The 18,062-nt window shown below is 44.5% G+C and overlaps 1 protein-coding gene across 1 annotated transcript in view; it reads left to right on the forward strand.

The window, feature by feature from the left end:
- FKBP5 (FKBP prolyl isomerase 5) overlaps window positions 1–18,062 on the forward strand; it is a 65,939-nt gene that overhangs the window by 13,217 nt on the left and 34,660 nt on the right. Inside the window, exons 3-4 of the mRNA XM_004710725.2 lie at window positions 11,254–11,396; window positions 12,263–12,377. Coding sequence (XP_004710782.1) covers window positions 11,254–11,396; window positions 12,263–12,377 — 258 coding nt within the window. The remainder of the gene's footprint in view (window positions 1–11,253; window positions 11,397–12,262; window positions 12,378–18,062) is intronic.

Raw genomic sequence — 18,062 nt, forward strand, 5'->3', positions numbered from 1 at the left:
ACTCACTGATTCGGCTTTCCTCCTGCAGTTGGCATCATAGTGTGTATTTTGTGAGATGGAGGAGGACTTTGTGGATTGGTGTTGGACATATGGGCTAATGTTAGACTTGTGGGCTTGGGCAGCACTGGGTTGGGATGTTTTCTTGATGTGCACTTACCCTTTATATAAAACTCTTATGCATATGAGTTTCTGTGGATTTGTTTCTCTAAAGTATGCAGACTAATGCACGCACTCAGCTTGGTGCTAGGCAGCCTGGGTTCCTGCTTTCTTATTCCTTGTGGCAGATTCGCCATTTAACCTTCCATGTGCCTGTATTCTCCTCTGTAGAGAGGAGGAATCTGCAGGAGAGCTTCAAAGATTAACCCTGAGCCTGTGGTTCTTTTCTGGTGCTTTCTGTGAAGAGTCTAAAGGTCACTGCCAGCCAGTTGAGTCAGATGCATAACAACCCTACAGGACAGAGTGAAACTGCCTCTGTGGGTTTCTGAAACTAAATCTGTAGGAGAACAGCCAGCCTCATCTTTCTTCTGAGGATCTGCTGGTGGGTTTGAACTGCTAACCTTATGTTAGCAGCCTCACACATAACTCATCATGCCCCCAGAGCTCCTTCTGTAAAGCATGTAGGAACAGCACCCAGTCTTTTAGATGCCCCCTTGATAATAATAATAATAATGAGCAACATTATGATAGACTCGTACCTCTGGCAAAACCCTTGTGGTACATTGTGTTCAGTTGCTTATAACACGAGAAACATTGGTCACAAATTTTATGGTTTTCAGTGATATTTTATAGCAGTAGTTACATCATCAAAATGCAGAAAAATAATATAAATGGACCATAGCATAAATATTGTCCTTTGATTTCTCTTGATCCTTCATATTACACCTCTCCCTTTGGGGATATGTTTGGAACCATGGTGGCACTGCAGGCTCGGCATTGGGATCCTCACTGCAAGGTCAGCTGTCCAAATGCACTGGCTTCTCCACAGGAAAAAGATGAGGCTGTCTACCCTTGTAAGGATGGAGTATGACTTGGAATCAATTGGTTAGCAGTGGGTTTGACTGGTTTGGAAGGAAATGCGTGCAGATATTTAAATGGGAAGTCATGTTAGCTTTGGATTCTATTGTGACTTAAATATTTAAAATAGACATTTAAGAGCTTCTTTATAAAAATTGCATTAAAATACATACCATACTTTTATATATGATTTTTTTTTAACCAGCATCTATAGTGCTAAGGATCTCTGGTGGTGCAGTGGGTTAAACATCTGATCCCTACCTCCAAAGGCAGCAGTTCAAATCCACCAGCTACCCCATGGAAGAAAGATGAGGCTGTTTGCTCCTGTAAAGATGATCTGTCCCCCAAATCCTAGGAAGTGGCTCTACTCTGCCCATGTTTGTACCCACTTTCTTTCTGCATCACCTTTAATGTCTGTGGTTTAGTTTCCTCCTCTGTAAAGGGGGGGATATTATTAGGTTGAGGATTACATAAAATAATGCACACCACTGCGTAGCACCCAACCTAACTCAGAGTAAACACTCAAATGTTTATTACTGTCGTTATGGTATTAATATTATTTACTGGCGTTTATAATTGAACGACCTGGACTGTCTGACAGAAGTTTGGGCTGCCACTACCTCTGTCCATTATGTCTGCCCAGACACCTGTTAAAGCAAGGCGTACCCATCCTTTTTAACCCTAGGAAGCCTGGAAAGACAAAAAACGAATCAATCTAAGAGAACTGACTGCTATCGTTTGCAATTTGTCCCAGAAATTAGAATGAAAAGTGGATGACTTCCTTCACTGAGTTTCCTGAACTGTGTCTTTATGACATTAAAAAAAAAAAGAATCCTAGAACTGCATCCATGGCCCAAAGAAGTTGCAATAGACTGGTTTAGGATTTTTATTTCTATATTTCATAATTTGGATCCACTTCCCTTCTCCTCCCTCCCCTCAGCAAATACATCACCACTAAGATGCGAGAGGGAGATATATTTGGGGGATGGAAGAAATCGCTCTACCTCTGTTCTTATCCGTGAAGCCAGTGGCCTCAAGTAGAAAGATGCTCCCTGAAGTTGCTTTGGGTGCTCTTGGTATGTGACTCCCATGGTTCGGGATTACGGAGATGAAAATCCTATTATATTGCTTCCTCCCCGCAGAGTTGAGAAGAGAAATGCATAAACCAGCGACTTTAGATTTTTCACCTCACCTGTATGTCCCTCCTACGATGAAGAGTAAACACAGTGCACCAGATCTCAGGGATCTGCTTCAACATGCATCTAATAACTTGTTGCCTGGATGGTTCATGATCATTAGTCAGAGTTCCTGTTGATTTAGTCACCACTAGCACATTGTGGGAGGCACACAGGCGGGCTTTCTACTCCTGTAAAGAGTTACAATCTTGGAAATGGACAGGAAGGGGCAGCTCTGCTGCGTCCTAGAGAGTCACTGTGAGTCCGACGGGACTCCACACGTGAGTTTGGTTTTGGGATTTGGGGAGCACATTGTGGAAGGGACGTGATGTTTGAAGGGGCTTCAGAAAGTCCATAGAAGAACTTCATTATCTTTTCATTCTGTTTTTCCATGAACTTTTCACAAGCCTTTCTGCATGTGCTGAAAGACTAGTAGCCAATACTTATTATGGGTTTGTAATGTCAGACCAAGAGCATTGCATTCAGTTTTCTAATTCAGTCCTCACAGCCAGCCGTCCTATGAGACAGTTACTTTTACTTTTTAAAAATCATTTTATTAGGGGCACATACAACTCTTATCACAATCCATACATACAGCAATTGTGTAAAGCACATTTGTACATTCGTTGCCCTCATCATTCTCAAAACATTTGCTCTCCACCTAAGCCCCTGCCATCAGCTCCTCATTTCCCCCCCTCCCTCCCCGGTCCCCCTTCCCTCATGAACCCAAAATTCCTTTGTACAATTTATTTAGAAGAATTTAGTTGGCAATTAGTCACATTAAACATTTGTGTCTAAGTATCTTTTTATGGAGGTATTTCTTACACATAGTGAAACTTGAAGGGTATAATTTGATGCATCAAATCAATCAAAAGACACAATAGTTCTCTCAACCTAAAAGGTTTTCATGTGCCCTTTCTCAGTCACTCTCTCCCACGGACCCTGGGCCCCAGGCAAGCACTGCTCTGGTTTCTGGCACGCTCCAAGCTTGGCCTTTTCGAGAATTTTATATAAATGAAACCGTATGTTGTCTTTGCTGTTTGACTTCTTTCCGTTCATAGAATGATATTGAGAATTATGCATATTGAATTGCTGGGTAGTATTCCCCAGTGTGTAAATAGCACAATCTGTTCACCAATTAAACATTGGACGCTGGGATTATTTCCAATTTGGGGCTGTTATGAATACTATTGCTGTGAACACTTCATCCATACACATCTGTGTGAGAGATGGTTTCATTTACTGGGGTAAATCAAAACCTAGACATGAACTTGCTGGCCATAGAGTTAAGTACATGTTTAATTTACAAGCTATTGCTGCACTAGTTGCAAAGTGCCTGTTCCATTTTTCCTTCCGACCTGCAATGCACGAGCGTCTAGCTGTGCACATCCCTGTTGGCACTTCACGTGCTCAGTCTGTGTTAACGTTCGCCATGCCCGTGGGTATGAAATGGTATCTCCTGATGGTTTTAATGGTCATTTCCCCGATGACTAGTAATGTTGACAGCATCTTGTGTTTGGTGGTCATTTATGTTTTGTGACGCATCTCTTCAGACCTTTTGCCCGTGGGGTGGTGGTGGTGGATAATTTGTCTTCTTGAGTTGCGTTCAGGAAGTTAGGCACTTGCTAGATATCTTTTGCAAGTACATTCTCCCAGACTCTGGCTTACCTTTTCAGTTTCTTAATTGGTCTTTTAAGGAGCAAAAGTTTTTAATTTCCCTTTTTTTCTCTTGAAGTTTGGTAGGTACTCTAATTTACCCCCCACCCTCACACACATAAAGGAGACTAAGAATAAGAAAGATCAAGTAATTTGTCCAAAGATGTACAGTAAGTGGCAGAGTCAGATTCGGACCCAGTCTGTGGGTGATGGCAGATGGGGTTTAAAATATAGCACAAACATGTACAAAACAACCCCAAATCCTCCATCCAGCAGAATTTCCTGAGTGCCTGGGCTACACCAGAAAACTTCTGACAGGATCTATAAGATTTACCAAAAACAGAATGATTGCTGACACGTGCTTGATATTGATCCCATTTCCAATTTTAGTGTTTTGCTGGGTTGTATTCGAATGCTTTTGCTTATTTCTTAATCAAGGTATTTTATTTTCTGTTGAATACCTGTAAGCCTTGGAATGTCACTAAAATATACTAGAGAAATGAGCCCAAACATAGCTACCGTTGTGAGGGTGACACAGGACCGGGCAATGTTTCATGCTGTTCCACATATGACCACCTGAGTTGACGGGACACCCCTACCACCACCACCAATTACAGTAATGTGTAACCGTGTAGTCAACATCATATGGGCTGTTTGCAATTTAGTGATGCACTTGCTACTTTTCAATTTCTATTGATACTTTTACCTATTGCCACTTACATATATTTTTCAGGTCTTTTTGCCATAACAACAGGAATGTAACCTAAAGAAATATGATAGAAGCTCACATCTTTGTACTGAGTCTCCCTTCTAGTTGTAAACTTGAATGGGAGTTGTAAACTTGTCAGTGCCTTCCAACCAAAGACCACCAGCCAGAAACACAGCTCCAGTTAAGCAAGTTGGGTTTTGTAGCTATTGAAGCTAGTAGAACGTGCGTGATGGGGAACCATTAGGTGTCTCGGGAAGAGGATGTGAGAAGAGAGTAACTGCAGGAATTAGGCTTGGGTTTGGTGATTGGGGGAGGGCTGAAGAAGTGGGACCTTGCTCAGGATTGGATGCGGTGTCAGTCTGGGTTAGACTAGAGGAACAAATTCATAGACACACTCATGTGTATAAGAAAGAGGTTTATATACAAGAGCAATTGAATATTGAGTAGAGATTCCAGCCCAGTCCAGATTGAGTCCATAAGCCTGATATTAGCCCATATGCCCGATACCAATGTGTAAAGCCCTCTTCAGACTCATGAAACACATGTAATGATGCCGACTGCAGGAGGATCACAGGCCAGTGGGTGCAAAGTCATGTGGTTCTAGGGGTGGTGGAAGCATCTCAGCGCAGGCAGGGGTCTCCATGAGGCTCCTCCAGTTCCCAGAGAACGGGGTCTATCAGTGTAGTGCCATGTGTCTTGTCAGTAGAGCGTCTCTCAGGAGTGAGTCTTGAACCTTGTCAGTAGAGAGCCTCCAAGGGAGTGAGCAGAGAAAGAGAGTCTCTCCAGCTTTCAAGGAGGAAATCCAGGAGTTCCCAGAATCCTCAGTGGGAGGCCATTCCCACACAGGGGCCTCATTGGCTATGACCCGATTGACAGACTAGACTCCACCCCTTCACTCCTAATCCTCTCAAGTCCCCAATTGACACCAGATTATGTAACTACCACAGATGCCATCTGATGTGGAGATTCGGTGCTTGGGTATTTTAACAAACCTTTAAGAGGAGGGCAGACTACTGTCAGACTCCAGTTTCCCTGCTGGAGAAGCAGTATTCACTCAGATCAGCCAAGAGAGGGAGGCATTTGGTATTTTGTACATTGCACAGCCAGCCTTGTTTTGGACCGTAGTTTGAAGTGGTCTTGTTTTGTCTCACTTGCATGGTCTCAGATAGCTTGTCTGACGTTGTGTGAGATTGCTCATGTCCAATAAGAGAATTACGCGGTTTAGCCTTGAACCCGAGACCAGCTGCACGAAGGCCTGACTGCACGTGCTCCAGCGGTTTCCAGACGCCGGGAGCTGCTTTTGTTCTCTATCAGATTCTTACGAAACCTTTTAATACCCGTGGTGTTTTTTTTGCAGTTCTATGGTTTTAGATAAAAGGCTAAGATGAGTGTAGAGGGAAAGAAGAATCGCTTCTGTGGAAAGTAGCTGTGGAAAAGCTTTGCTTTGTGTGCTTTGGGAAGAGTGATCACAGTGACTCCCTGAAAGCCGTTTGCAAAATGGCTATTGAATTAGGGGTAGGTAAGAAATAGGGCTGCTGTGAATCAGAATCCGTTCCATGGCTCACGACAGCAGCAGCCAAAGAAGAGGCTCAATAACTAGGCCATCCGGAGCACGTTTCTTCCAGAATTGTGCATACTGATTGCTTTGCTGGTGTCTTCTGGTTCCGACCACATTTTAAAGAAACTCGCAGTATCAACTGCAAACCATGTATCGTGGATGTGACTTACGTAGGAAAGGTTATGTTGACTTCTTCTCACTGGAATCACACTTAAAGACCAAGGCTTTGCCTTCGAACACAAGGCGTAATGAATTCATATGCAGATCACTCCCCACTTAAGACAGGGTGCTGTTCAGGCATCTGGATCATTAGTTAGTTCTGATGTAAGTCAAATGCCTCCTTTTTTGAGTTTTTATAGCTTGCTATAAATAGTGTTTTGAACAATAAATCTTAAAATGGAATGTCTGCGAGTGAACATCCGAGAATAACATCAGCGAATGATGCAAGTCAGCATTGTATGTCGTACTCGTGACTAACAATAAGATTTGTAAGTGCAGTAGTTCATGGTAATTTGAATATATCATGAATCAAGGATTACCCGTACTTCAGTGTACCAAGTTTAAAAAAAGGTTGGCTGTCTATCAGTGGGCTCCAGAAAGTTCATGAACAAATGGAATCCAAAGAGCATGGGCTATTTCTTGAAAGGTTTTGAAGGCCTCCTGTATACACAGAGGGTATACACTTTGGATTAAAGGAGCACACATACTTACCCTTGAATGTTATGTACATTTGCCCTCACTCTGAAGAGATTAAACCAATCCCAGGTCATCAGCCTCACCCTCACTTGGGGCACATGCAGCTTCAAAGACACTGAAAAGATTCTCAACCTTTCCCTGCACTACCACCACCCAAGCCCTCAGCGTGGTGCAGTGAACTCAGGCTCCTGGTGCTCTGCAAGGGAGAGGGGGGTTACTGTTAGGTGCCATCGAGTCCGCCAGAAGGAGGCACTGCCTGCTCCTCCGCCAGCCTCATAGTTGTTGTGATGTTGGAGCCCATTTTCAGCCACGGTGTCAGCCCATTTCCTTAAGGGCAGTCCTATCTTTCGCTGACCCTCTGCTTGAACCAAGCATGATGTCCTTTCCAGGAATTAGTCTCTCCTGATAACATGTCCCAAGTACCTGAGATGAAGTCTTGCCAGCCTTGCTCCTAAGGAGAAATCTGGCTGTACTTTTTTCAAGACAGATGGAATAGTATGCAGCTATTAAAAGTCATCCTTTTAGATATTATTAATCAGCAAGAAAAAAATTCTCATATAATATGAAATATTAAGAGCATGCTACAGAACCAAATAAAATATAATTCCAATTTTAAGACCGTGGATATAAGCATTTACTATGCATCCAAATAATGCATACATGTAATGGGGTGCTTCAAACTGTTTCTGGTGCTTTTCTATGAAATTTTTGAAGCCCCCTTGTATAATTAGAAGGAAACGAGTTTTAAAAATTAGTGGTTATCTCTGGACGCTGGACTTTGTCGGCTTTTTATGGTGCCCGCTGTGGTTCTCTACACTACTAGGTGTTCCCTAATGAGTGTGTGCCGCACGCCTTCCCTGCCAGTGAGTCGATTCTGACTCATGGTGACCCGTTACGGCAGGGAACACTGCCCCTGGGGGTTCCAAGACTGTGATTCTTCTTCTTTAAAAAAAAAATCATTTTATTGGGAGCTCTTACAGATATTGTAACAGTGCATAATTCAGTTGGGCTCCTCCTGAGTGTGTGTTACTTAAGAGAGGCCCAAGGATGTCGGTCTTAGAAATGCACCTGTGCTGCCTATCATTCTGCTGCAGTGTTTCCTTCAGTGTCTGTAGCTCTGTGTGAAACGACCATGCATGCTCCCAGATGGGAAGCAAAGCAAAGGTGTAGTAGGCATGATGTGCTTCGCCCGGGGCGCCTGTGGTTTTCATGGACAGGCTGCTGTTTTCGCCATCTCAGGCTTAGCATAGACATCCTCTGTGAATTCAGCTTGGCTTGCTTGTCCTCATTCCCACCTCCTGGCAGAATTCCTCAAACCCCCCCCCCGGGCAGTGTTTAGACTGTACTTTAGTGCTTGCCGGAGAAATGCTTGACGATCTAGCCCCGTAAAGATGCTAGCCAAGAAAATCCCATGGGCAGTTCTGTTCCGTCACATGGGTCAGTGTGAGTGGAATCTACGAGAAGATAACCCAAGAACAACACTGCATGGTCCCTGGAAGAAGGACAGGAACGGCCACTGCGGTGCAGAGAAATGTCTTTATATGGCTCTTTTCTCCGTGTCTCTAACTTCCACCAAATGATGGGCTGGGACTAAGCAAGTAAGGTGTGTGACATGCTAATACAGGGATTGATGGTTTTGTTGCCATTGCCCGTGTGTACGAGAGCCACCTCAGAAGCAGGAAGAGAGATAAACGTGGGACCAGCCAGGATGAAGAGCTACCGGGGGCGTGCATTCCAGACCCCTGCCTAACGTGACAGAGCCAGAGACCAGACGCACAGAGACCGTGGAGTCACGCCGGGCGTGGCACCGCTGAGACTTCAGATGGTGAGACAATGAGGTGGCGTAAAGCCCTGTGGCAGGAGGACTTCCTGGCCCACGGAGGCAGAAGCCAAGAGACCAAGTGACTGCGAGGCTGAGGACCAGAGAGACACTGGCTGCTGGCTGGGGAGAGGCCCTACTGTGCGCCAGTGACTAGGCCCTTACTGTATACTGATCTTGACTTGCGGTAATCTGCTAATGTCCCTAATAAGCCCCCATAATGTGAGCCTGGTCTGTGAGCTCTGTGTGGTCCTTGCCATGGACTAGTGACCCCAGTAAGAAGTCGGAGTGTCGTGGGAGGTTGGTGTCACAATAGGGTGAAGGGATAGAAGCTGGAGGCATGTCTGACTTCTGCCTGCCTGAGTTGCGCTTGGGCAGATACGGAGACGGATTCTCCTCCCTGCCGAACCAGAGGAGGTCAGATGTGGCCCCCACACCTTTAGCTAGGTTGTTTTTAACCTTCTTAGTCCCTAGCCCGAAGCCTTGCTCCACAGTGATTGGCTAAATGTCTTGACAAATGTGCGGCAGTAAGGCCCACAATATAACAATTTTAGGGAGATATAAGTGAGGTACTAGTCTTAAGATAACAGAGTTGAAAAATTATTTTTTAAAAAGATAATGGAGTTGATAGTACACACACACACACACACACACACACACACACACAAGTCTCAAGTTTATGGGGAAATTCCATCATATTGGAACTTAATTTTCCCACATATACTGAATGGACCACATTGAAACTAGCACAGTCCTTTAAGAGAAGTAGCAATTGCTGATTTTGGATTTCTTTGACTGATTCTGGGCTGTTTCCACGGTGCCGTCATGTAGGATGGGAGTATCCATTAATACAGCCCTTATGGAAGGGCAGTCGGCGATAGCTGTCGAATTTAAAATGCAAATCATCTTGGCATTTCTAGAAACTGAACTCCTCAAACATACTCACACACGTGGGCAAACGTATGAATAAGCACCGTTGTTGGAGCGCAGCAGAGAGGGTTTTTCAGGGAGATGTTTGCAATCTCACGCAGCCAGCAGGAGTGGGGCAGACCTATTGTGCTGGCTACGACAGCCATGGTGACAGCATGCTGGTGGATGGGCTTTACTGCATGCAATATAGTGTGCCAGACTCTGCACCATGCATGGGGCGGACTTTGTTAAGTTATTCGTACACTGATGCTTATCTCCATTTTGTAGATGAGGAAACTGAGGCACAGAGCTGGAGTAACTTGCCCCAGGTCACGCAGCTAGTGGTAGACAGAGCTAGTAATCATCTCAAGTCTTTAAAAAAACAGTGTGATGTTGGAGCAGGCTGCTCTTAAACCCCAGCACTTCCTTCTTTCCACTGACAGAGAAAGGGGGATCAAGACATGTAATAAATGAAATATGCAACAAAACCCCGATACCCTGCCCCTTGTGCTTACACATTTTTTTAATGACCGCTCATCTTTGAAGGGCACAAAAGAACATAGCAGTGGTTTCGTCTCCCAGAGAGTGATTGCATGACCTTTGACTTCTGATGGTTCATCTTTTTCTCTCGGGTGCAGTTTAAATAATCGGCGTTGCTGATATGAATTTTTAACTGTGAGAAGTGTAGCTGAGACTGTGGTAGGCGAAGCTGGAGCCACGGGCACAATGTCATCCTCACTTCTACCTACCCTGGGGTCCCTTTTTACCAGGGTTCTCGCACCTTCTCTCTCTTGCCAAACCCAAGCCAACAGCTCTCTTCAAAAGGCACCTCCTCTGGTTTCCCATTTACCTGCTCCCATGTGCACCGACCGGGCAGTTCAAGTTTACACGTTATCCCTTCCTAGTGCCTGGACTTCCTGTGGTTTCACAGAGGATTTGAGGCTGCGGACGAGAAGAGAGACTGGTTCCTTCTTGTTAGGTGTCCTCGGGTCGGTTCTGCCCCTAGGGACCCGGTGTACAACGGAGCAAAACCCGCCAGGCCACCTTTGCAGGTGCTATGCTTAGCGATGCCCACATTGGGAACTGTGGTTCTATGGGCCTGTAGAGTGGTCAACTTATCTTTCAGTTTCTGGGACGTTGGGCAAATAAAGAATATTCTGAGCTCTGAAGTTCTGGTGATTTCACAAAAGGACATATATATTTTATTTTCTTTGGGGGGAAAAAAAAGTTCTTTTGTTCTGATACGACGTTTTGAGGAGAAATCTGCTTCGTGGACCCTTTCAGGCAATTTCCAGCTGTCTGTCTGCCCAACTAAATGATATGCTTCCTTACGACACATTTCATGTTCTGTACTCTCTGTTCTGCCACTGCCTAGAAAATGGCTTTTATTATTATGGTTCAAATGATGAATTCGGCAACAATGACAGCCTCGTCACGTGGATTATGTTACCGTGAACCTTTGTGAGACTGATTTAAATCTGTTCCAGGAGTTGGCAGTATCCCCATCCTCTTCAGCAGAGAGTCTTCTCTTGAAGACCCGCAGCAAAACCCTTGTCATTGATCTCTTCAGGCTAGCTCGTCCTGAGTTCTATTGCTTGGTGTTACCCGGACGGTTCAGCCGAGGATGGAGGGTGAAGAACCAGAAATTCGTTCAGAATCTTGCCTCATGTGAGCCAAACCTTTAATGCTTTCCATGATCTTTCCCCCCTTCTCGTAGGCCAAGTTATCAAGGCGTGGGACATTGGGGTGGCTACGATGAAGAAAGGCGAGATCTGTCACTTACTGTGTAAGCCAGAATACGCATACGGCGCCGCTGGCAGCGTCCCCAAGATCCCCTCGAATGCCACTCTCTTTTTTGAGGTACGTCTGTGCTGTGCTGCTGCCTCGCCGGCATCTGCCCTGCTCTCGTGCTGGCCCCGGAGCAGCAGCCAGGGAATCAAGGAGCTGAGCTGGCTCTTGGGAATCGGATCCAACGTATTTGTTTTGGAGCCCGGGTTCTTGAACGATTTCCCACAAATCCAAAGGGTGTGTGCCAGTGCTTTCTTAGAAACGTGTCTCTGGCACAGGGAGATCTTATCAAAATAAACACACGGCCCCAGGCTGAGGAATAAGGATTCTGGGCAGCGGTGTGAGGGCGGCGTGCTCAAAACTGACCGGAAGACAGGAGGGAAGCGGTGGAGGTAATGGCCACCCCGAGCCACACGGGGTTTTCGCAGAGGCTGTAAATAGAGCACTCTCACGTCCTCATTCAAGTGGTAGATGGTGATCTGACAGTGCTTGTCCTGGATTGAATGGTACCTATTTGGCCAACTCCGATAAAGGAGGAAACAGTCGGATCATCCTAACTACATAAAATGAAACTCAGTCTTATGTTTTAAGCTGGGCGCTCAAAGCAGCAGCTTCAGCCTCAGACACACTTGTCCTGTGCCAGCACCTCACAGCTCTGGCGTTTTGCCCACAAAGCAGTTTTCCTAGTATTTCCTGCCTGTCTTTGCACTGCTGCCCCGCAGGATGTAGTCCTAGACAATATCTTTCCAGGCATTGAAAAGTGCACTGTGCACTCCCCTCCCCACTTTTCCCAAAACTAAGATGCATAGATAAATACATGTATATTTTAAAATAGTGTTTATTTGGTAAAATGAAAGAACAGGGTTGTCCTTGCGTTTCCCCTGGGTACACTGTCTTCATGTGGTCTTTTCCTCAGCCAAACCCCCTTTCCTGTCTAGATTGAGCTCCTTGATTTCAAAGGAGAGGACTTATTTGAAGATGGAGGCATTATTCGGAGAATCAAGCAGAAAGGAGAGGGATACTCAAACCCAAACGAAGGAGCAACAGTAGAAAGTAAGTACCGCTGTGAGAAGCAGCTGCTAACAGTTGGGTTCCATCTTTATGTACATCAATATTAAGAGCCCCGATGACATAATGGGGTACATGTTAGACTGCTGACCGCAAAGTCAGCAGTTCGAAGTTGCTACCCTGTTTCCCTGAAAGTAAGACATCCCCCGAAAATAAGACCTACTTACAGTTTTGCCTCTCGCTGAAATATAAGGCATCCCCCTGAAAATAAGACCTCCCTGAAAATAAGCCCCCTGAAGTTACCGTAACTCTGGACTCAGGACCGTAGTGGCGGGCACTGCCGCGCAGCTCACTGCTGGCCGCAGCGCAGCCAGAGCAGACAGGAAGTGCGAGGTCTCTTTTAATAAAACAACAAACAATAAATGTGTACTGTATTCTGCTTCATGGAAAAATAAGACATCTCCTGAAAATAAGACCTAGCGCATCTTTGGGAACAAAAATTAATATAAGACTCTGTCTTATTTTCGGGGAAACAGGGTAACTGCTCCTCAGGAGAAAGATAACTCTCCGAAAGAGTTACAACAATCTTGGAAACCCTCAGGGACAGTTGTGTTCTGTCTGTAGTGTCTCCATGAGTAGGAATTGACTTGATGGCAGTGCGTTTGAAGTACACACACTCTCTCAGTCTGTTGACGCCTAGTGCATGCCAACACTTATATTGATCACTTTGCCTCCCGGAGGGCTTCAGAAAGGTCATGAAAAATGTGACCAGAAGATAATAGAATTCTTCCACAAATGTTTTGAAGCCCTATCGTATTTATTCGTTTCTTTTTCAGGTTAGCCTTATGAGGTAAGGTTTATTATCTCCAGGTAGGAAGGCTTAGAGAAGTCATATACATCGCATAGGTTACAGGATTCCTGAAGAGCAGTAGATTGTAATTGCCCTCAGGTCTCTAGGATGCATCTCACTCCTGTTGTAACCATTGAAAACAGCTTCTGTGATGAGGGTCCAACATCAGGAGGCTTGGATTCGAGCCCTGCTGTGCTCGTCACTGCACGGACCGCAAGCTGTTCCCGCCCTTCCTGGGCTAAGTGGGGAGTAAGGACACCTTACAAGACTGGACACCCTCCCAGAGCACTTCGCATGACAGTGTGTGCAGCATTGTCGCTGTATGTGCTTGAGGACCCGAATCGTTCCTCATGTGTGTTACCTACACTGCCTGACAAACGGGTGGTGTTCCGTAGAGGCTTTCTGCACGGATAAATAAATGTTTGGAAGGTGCCATTACTGACAAGAATCCTTCTAGAAAAAGAGTGTGAGGAAACAGAGAGAAAGAAAAGCTTCCGTTAAGGAAAAAAGCCAAATCACTAAACGAGGCTAAGGATGTGGACTATAAAATAAAATAAAGTACCTATTTAAAACAAAGAGATCATTTAAAACAGTACACGAATATAGTTTCATTTTTTATATTTAAGGCTCTCTGTTTATCCTTCATGCATTTCATTTTCTGCCATCTCACAAATACATTTCAATTGAGTTGGTCATTTTATCGGCAGTGTCTGTAACACTGTTACTAGACTGGTGGCTGAGGTGTTTAAGGTAAGGTGACCAGATTTTAACATTGGTAAAGCGGGACAAAAGCGGAACACCATTGATAAAACTCATATCCTATCAAAATAGCCACATGGCAGCCGAAAACCGTATACTCTAGCTGATCGTGCATTCTTTCAAAAAATCGGGACTTTTTAAAAATGCCGTGGGACGCGGGAAAAATTGTTAAAAATCAGGACTGTCCCGCCAAAAGGTCATGGTGCGTGATTAGCTTTGGGCTAAAGAAGAGCTCTGTTTAATGTGGGAGACATAGCTCCAGACCAGGAGTTGGGAGATTTCCAGGCTCAGCTCTGAACTCAGCTGCCTCGAATTAGACCTCTCTTCTCTGCACAAACAAGGAAGCATTTGCTGCTAACCAGAAAGTTGTGGGTGGGTGGGTTTGAAGCCTCCCAGGGGTGCCTGGCAATCCGCTGCTAGCGTTTTTCACTGCCACGAATATACTAGAAAGCTCAATTCCCCTGAGGACGGGTTCCCCTAAGTCAGAATGGGCTCACCAGCAACTGGCTGTTGGGTTCTCGGGCTTTCTTTTCCTTCCTACCAGGGAGGCCTGGTTGGATCTCTTGATTTTTTTTTTTAATGGTTTTATTGGCATACAATTCACACATGCAGTTTAAAAGTTCAAACATATTAAGAAGAGTTAAGCAATCATCACACAATCAATGTCAGAACATGAAATCTTTCTTATACTCATTAGTTTCCCATTCCCCCCCAACCTCCCCTCCCATGCCCTTAGGTAATTATTAATCCAGCTACTATCTCTGTAGATGTACACTTCCTGGATTTCATATACAGAAAACCATACAAAACAGAACAAGGAACACACAACCACACGTGCGCACACGAACCCAAATAACATGACAAAAATTAAACAGAAGGAAAACCTCAATTGAAAAGAAAGCAGAAAATATTGCAAACACAACTTTAAAACAGGCAAAAGGGAGATCAAATGATACGGTGTTACATTTTTGCCTAACTACATCTGCCCGATCCGACTGCCCAGTCAGTGCTCTGTGTCTGGTAACAAGACGCTTTGCATCCCGGACCGTGGTCAGAGGGATTCACTGTAGGTTTCATCCACGTGGGGACCCTGCAGATGGATTTTGGGCTCCTATTGTGATCCATTGCCTTCTGTCAACTGGGTGTTCAGAATTTAAGCTCATACTAGCCTTAAAAATTCCATAATATAACTCTAAATGTTTATGAAAGTTATAGGAGTGATAGAAAATTATCACTAACATATTTAGTATATTAATGTATAAGCAGTGTGCTCATAAGTAAAATTTTAACGATGAAAAATTTCAAGTGGACACAAAAGTAGAGTTCTTTTTCCTATAATATAACGACCTCCTAAATTCAATAGTTAATAGTGTATATTTTAAAAATGGAGATTTTTTGTGTGCCAATTTCAATGAAAAGGAAAAGCTTTGCAGTTATAGACACTCCCACCAACCAAGCGCCGTAAGTAGAGGTAAATGACTTTGAATTGAAGAAAAAAGAAGTGAATTTTATAGATAGGAGTCTTTTATTTTTTTAAAAACTTTTTGTTTTGAAATAATTTTAGACTTCAGCAAGTTGCACAACTAGCACATAGCGTCCCTTGTTCCCTTCCCCCAGCTTCCCCTACTGCTAACATTTTGCCTTCTCACAGTACATTTACTAAGCCCGGGAAATTAACATGAATATAATGCTACTGGTCAATCTGCGATTTCCCTATCGTCTAAGGTGACCAGACAGCCCGCTTTTGGCGGGACAGTCCTGATTTTTAACAAGTTTTCCCATGTCCCGTGGCGTTTTAAAAAGTCCCGATTTTTGGAAAGAATGCACGACAAGCTAGGGTTAACGGTTTTCGGCTGCCATGTGGCTATTTCGTCAGGATATGAGTTTTATCAATGGTGTCCCGCTTGACCAATGTTAAAATCTGGCCACCTTATAATTGTCACACTGAAGTCTTTGTTCTGGCTGAGGATCCAACTTGGGATCCAATGTTGTGTTTATTGGCAAGTATCCTTAGTCCCGCCCATCATTGGCAGTTTCTCAGTCTTCGCTTTTCATGATCCCAACACATTTGAAGACAATGACCAGTTTTTATATAGAGGGTCCTTCAGTGCAGGCGTGTTTTCCCATGATTCCATGTAGATTTTGCAGCTTTTGAAGTATGCCACATGTGGTGTCTTCATCATCATCAGGTGGAACATGAGGCTGCTGTCATTGTTGATTTGGTTAATTGATATTAACTTGGATCAGATGGCTAAGGAGGCAGTGTCTGGTGGGAGATGCTAAGAAACAGCGAATGCAAGTGTCCTGCTACACCTTCTTCCCACGTTCATGTTAGCAACCGTGAATGAGTTTTGCACACAGCCTTTATTCCTGTGGCATTTGACTAATGGTAATTTTACGATTTCCATCAACCCTTCTACATTTATTAACCTGCAAGGAAGAGCTCTCCCCTCTCTCTTTACTTATTCAGTTATTTGAATCAGTATGAACTCACGGACATCTATTTTATCCTGTAGGGTATTGGTCACTCCTGTTCTTTTTCTTGTGTCGCTCAGATCATCCTAGAGAGGGCTCCTGGAAGCGCCGTCAGGTGGGCGCTCCCGGGCCTTTCAACTCGCCCCCACTGGTGGTGAATGCTTCCTTCCTTCCTGGCAGCAAAGACGTTCCAGGGTCAGCTTGTACCTTCCCGATCCCCAGCCTGGAATCAACCATTCACGCAATGAGTCCCGATTCCTTTTATCGAAGAACGACATTTTCAAATCAACGTCTGGATGTTAGGTGTGCTTATGCTAATGGATGCTGTTGTTGCTAGACCGTCTTCGTTGAAAGTTAGGAAATAAATGGAACACACATGTACATCACACCTTTAATTAATATATTTTTATATTAATCTTTATATATGTTATATATGTTCTTACTGACATTTATTGTGGTTTGGGCAAAAGTTTACAGGGTAAATTAGCTTCCCATTCAACAGTTTTTACATTTTTTTTCCTGTGACGTTAGTTGCAACCCCTGCAAAGTGGCAGCTCCCTTCCCACTTTCTCACTGGGCTCTCGTTTCCATTGCGATCTTTCTTGGCCCTTCCTGCTTTCCGTACTACGGTTTCGAGCAGGTGTTGCCCTTCTGGGGAGTTAGGTTGATTGTTCTGAGAAGCACATTCAGGCCTGTCTGTTGTTTAACTGAAAGGTGCTCCTGGTTGTAGGCTCAGTTCCAGGTTTGAAGGATGATTAAGGGCCATAGTCCAGGTAGTTCTACCAATCTCTATCAGACTAGCACATTGGAGGCTTTTACTATGATGCTGACTTTTGCTCTACATTTTCCTCCCACTTTGCCCTATTGTTTTCTGGATCAGAGTGGATGGTACTGGTCTCAGTTATAGTTCTGGTCTCAGGCTAGTGGAGGCGGTGGCTTGTGCAGTCCGTTGGATTAATTGTTACCTGAGCCTCAGTTTTTCTTCACTCTTTTTTGCGTCAGATGGGGAGAGACCACTCATGAACCTTTGTGACCCGACCCCAGACCCTACTCACCAAAGTAGGATGTAGAAATCGTCTTGCTGGGGCCCACTGTGCCAGTCCCCCTAGTGGTCCCCTGAGACTGTGATCTTAAGTCCTCAAACCCAGGGACTCAGTCCCTCTTGGTGTTTGATTATGGCTCGTCCCTTTCTTTTTGCGTAAAGGGTAGCATCCCATGGATGGCAGTTTTTGAAATGTACTTAAATAATCCTTCATGTAATTATTTTTGTATTTTTCCCATTTCTAAATGTGTTAAGGGCAATGACTGATCTTTTCAGTCTCAGCTTGTTAGAATGTTCTTCCCTGGGAAATTTTAGAGTAAATGGTTCAGTTTATTTATTCCGCCCCCCGCCCCCCCCAAATAAAATTGTTTTTTTGGGGCTTTCTGGAGCAAATCCATTTTATGAAAATGGATGCTTGTATTGTATTTTCCATGAACAGGTTTTGGTGACCTGCTTTCTCTCTTTGAAACGAGTTAGCTCTGTGAGGGAGAAGGACAGAGTTTGCCTTCTAGGTGGCTCCTGGCAGAAACCAAGATCACCTTGTTCTTTTGAAGACCTCAGCCTTTCCCAGTTTGCCTTTCTTTGTAGCATCAGCGGTATGAGG

The sequence above is a fragment of the Echinops telfairi genome, unplaced genomic scaffold, assembly GCF_000313985.2.
Source record: "Echinops telfairi isolate 266 unplaced genomic scaffold, ASM31398v2 ScPeMD7_3533;HRSCAF=4204_1, whole genome shotgun sequence".
NCBI lineage: Eukaryota > Metazoa > Chordata > Mammalia > Afrosoricida > Tenrecidae > Echinops > Echinops telfairi.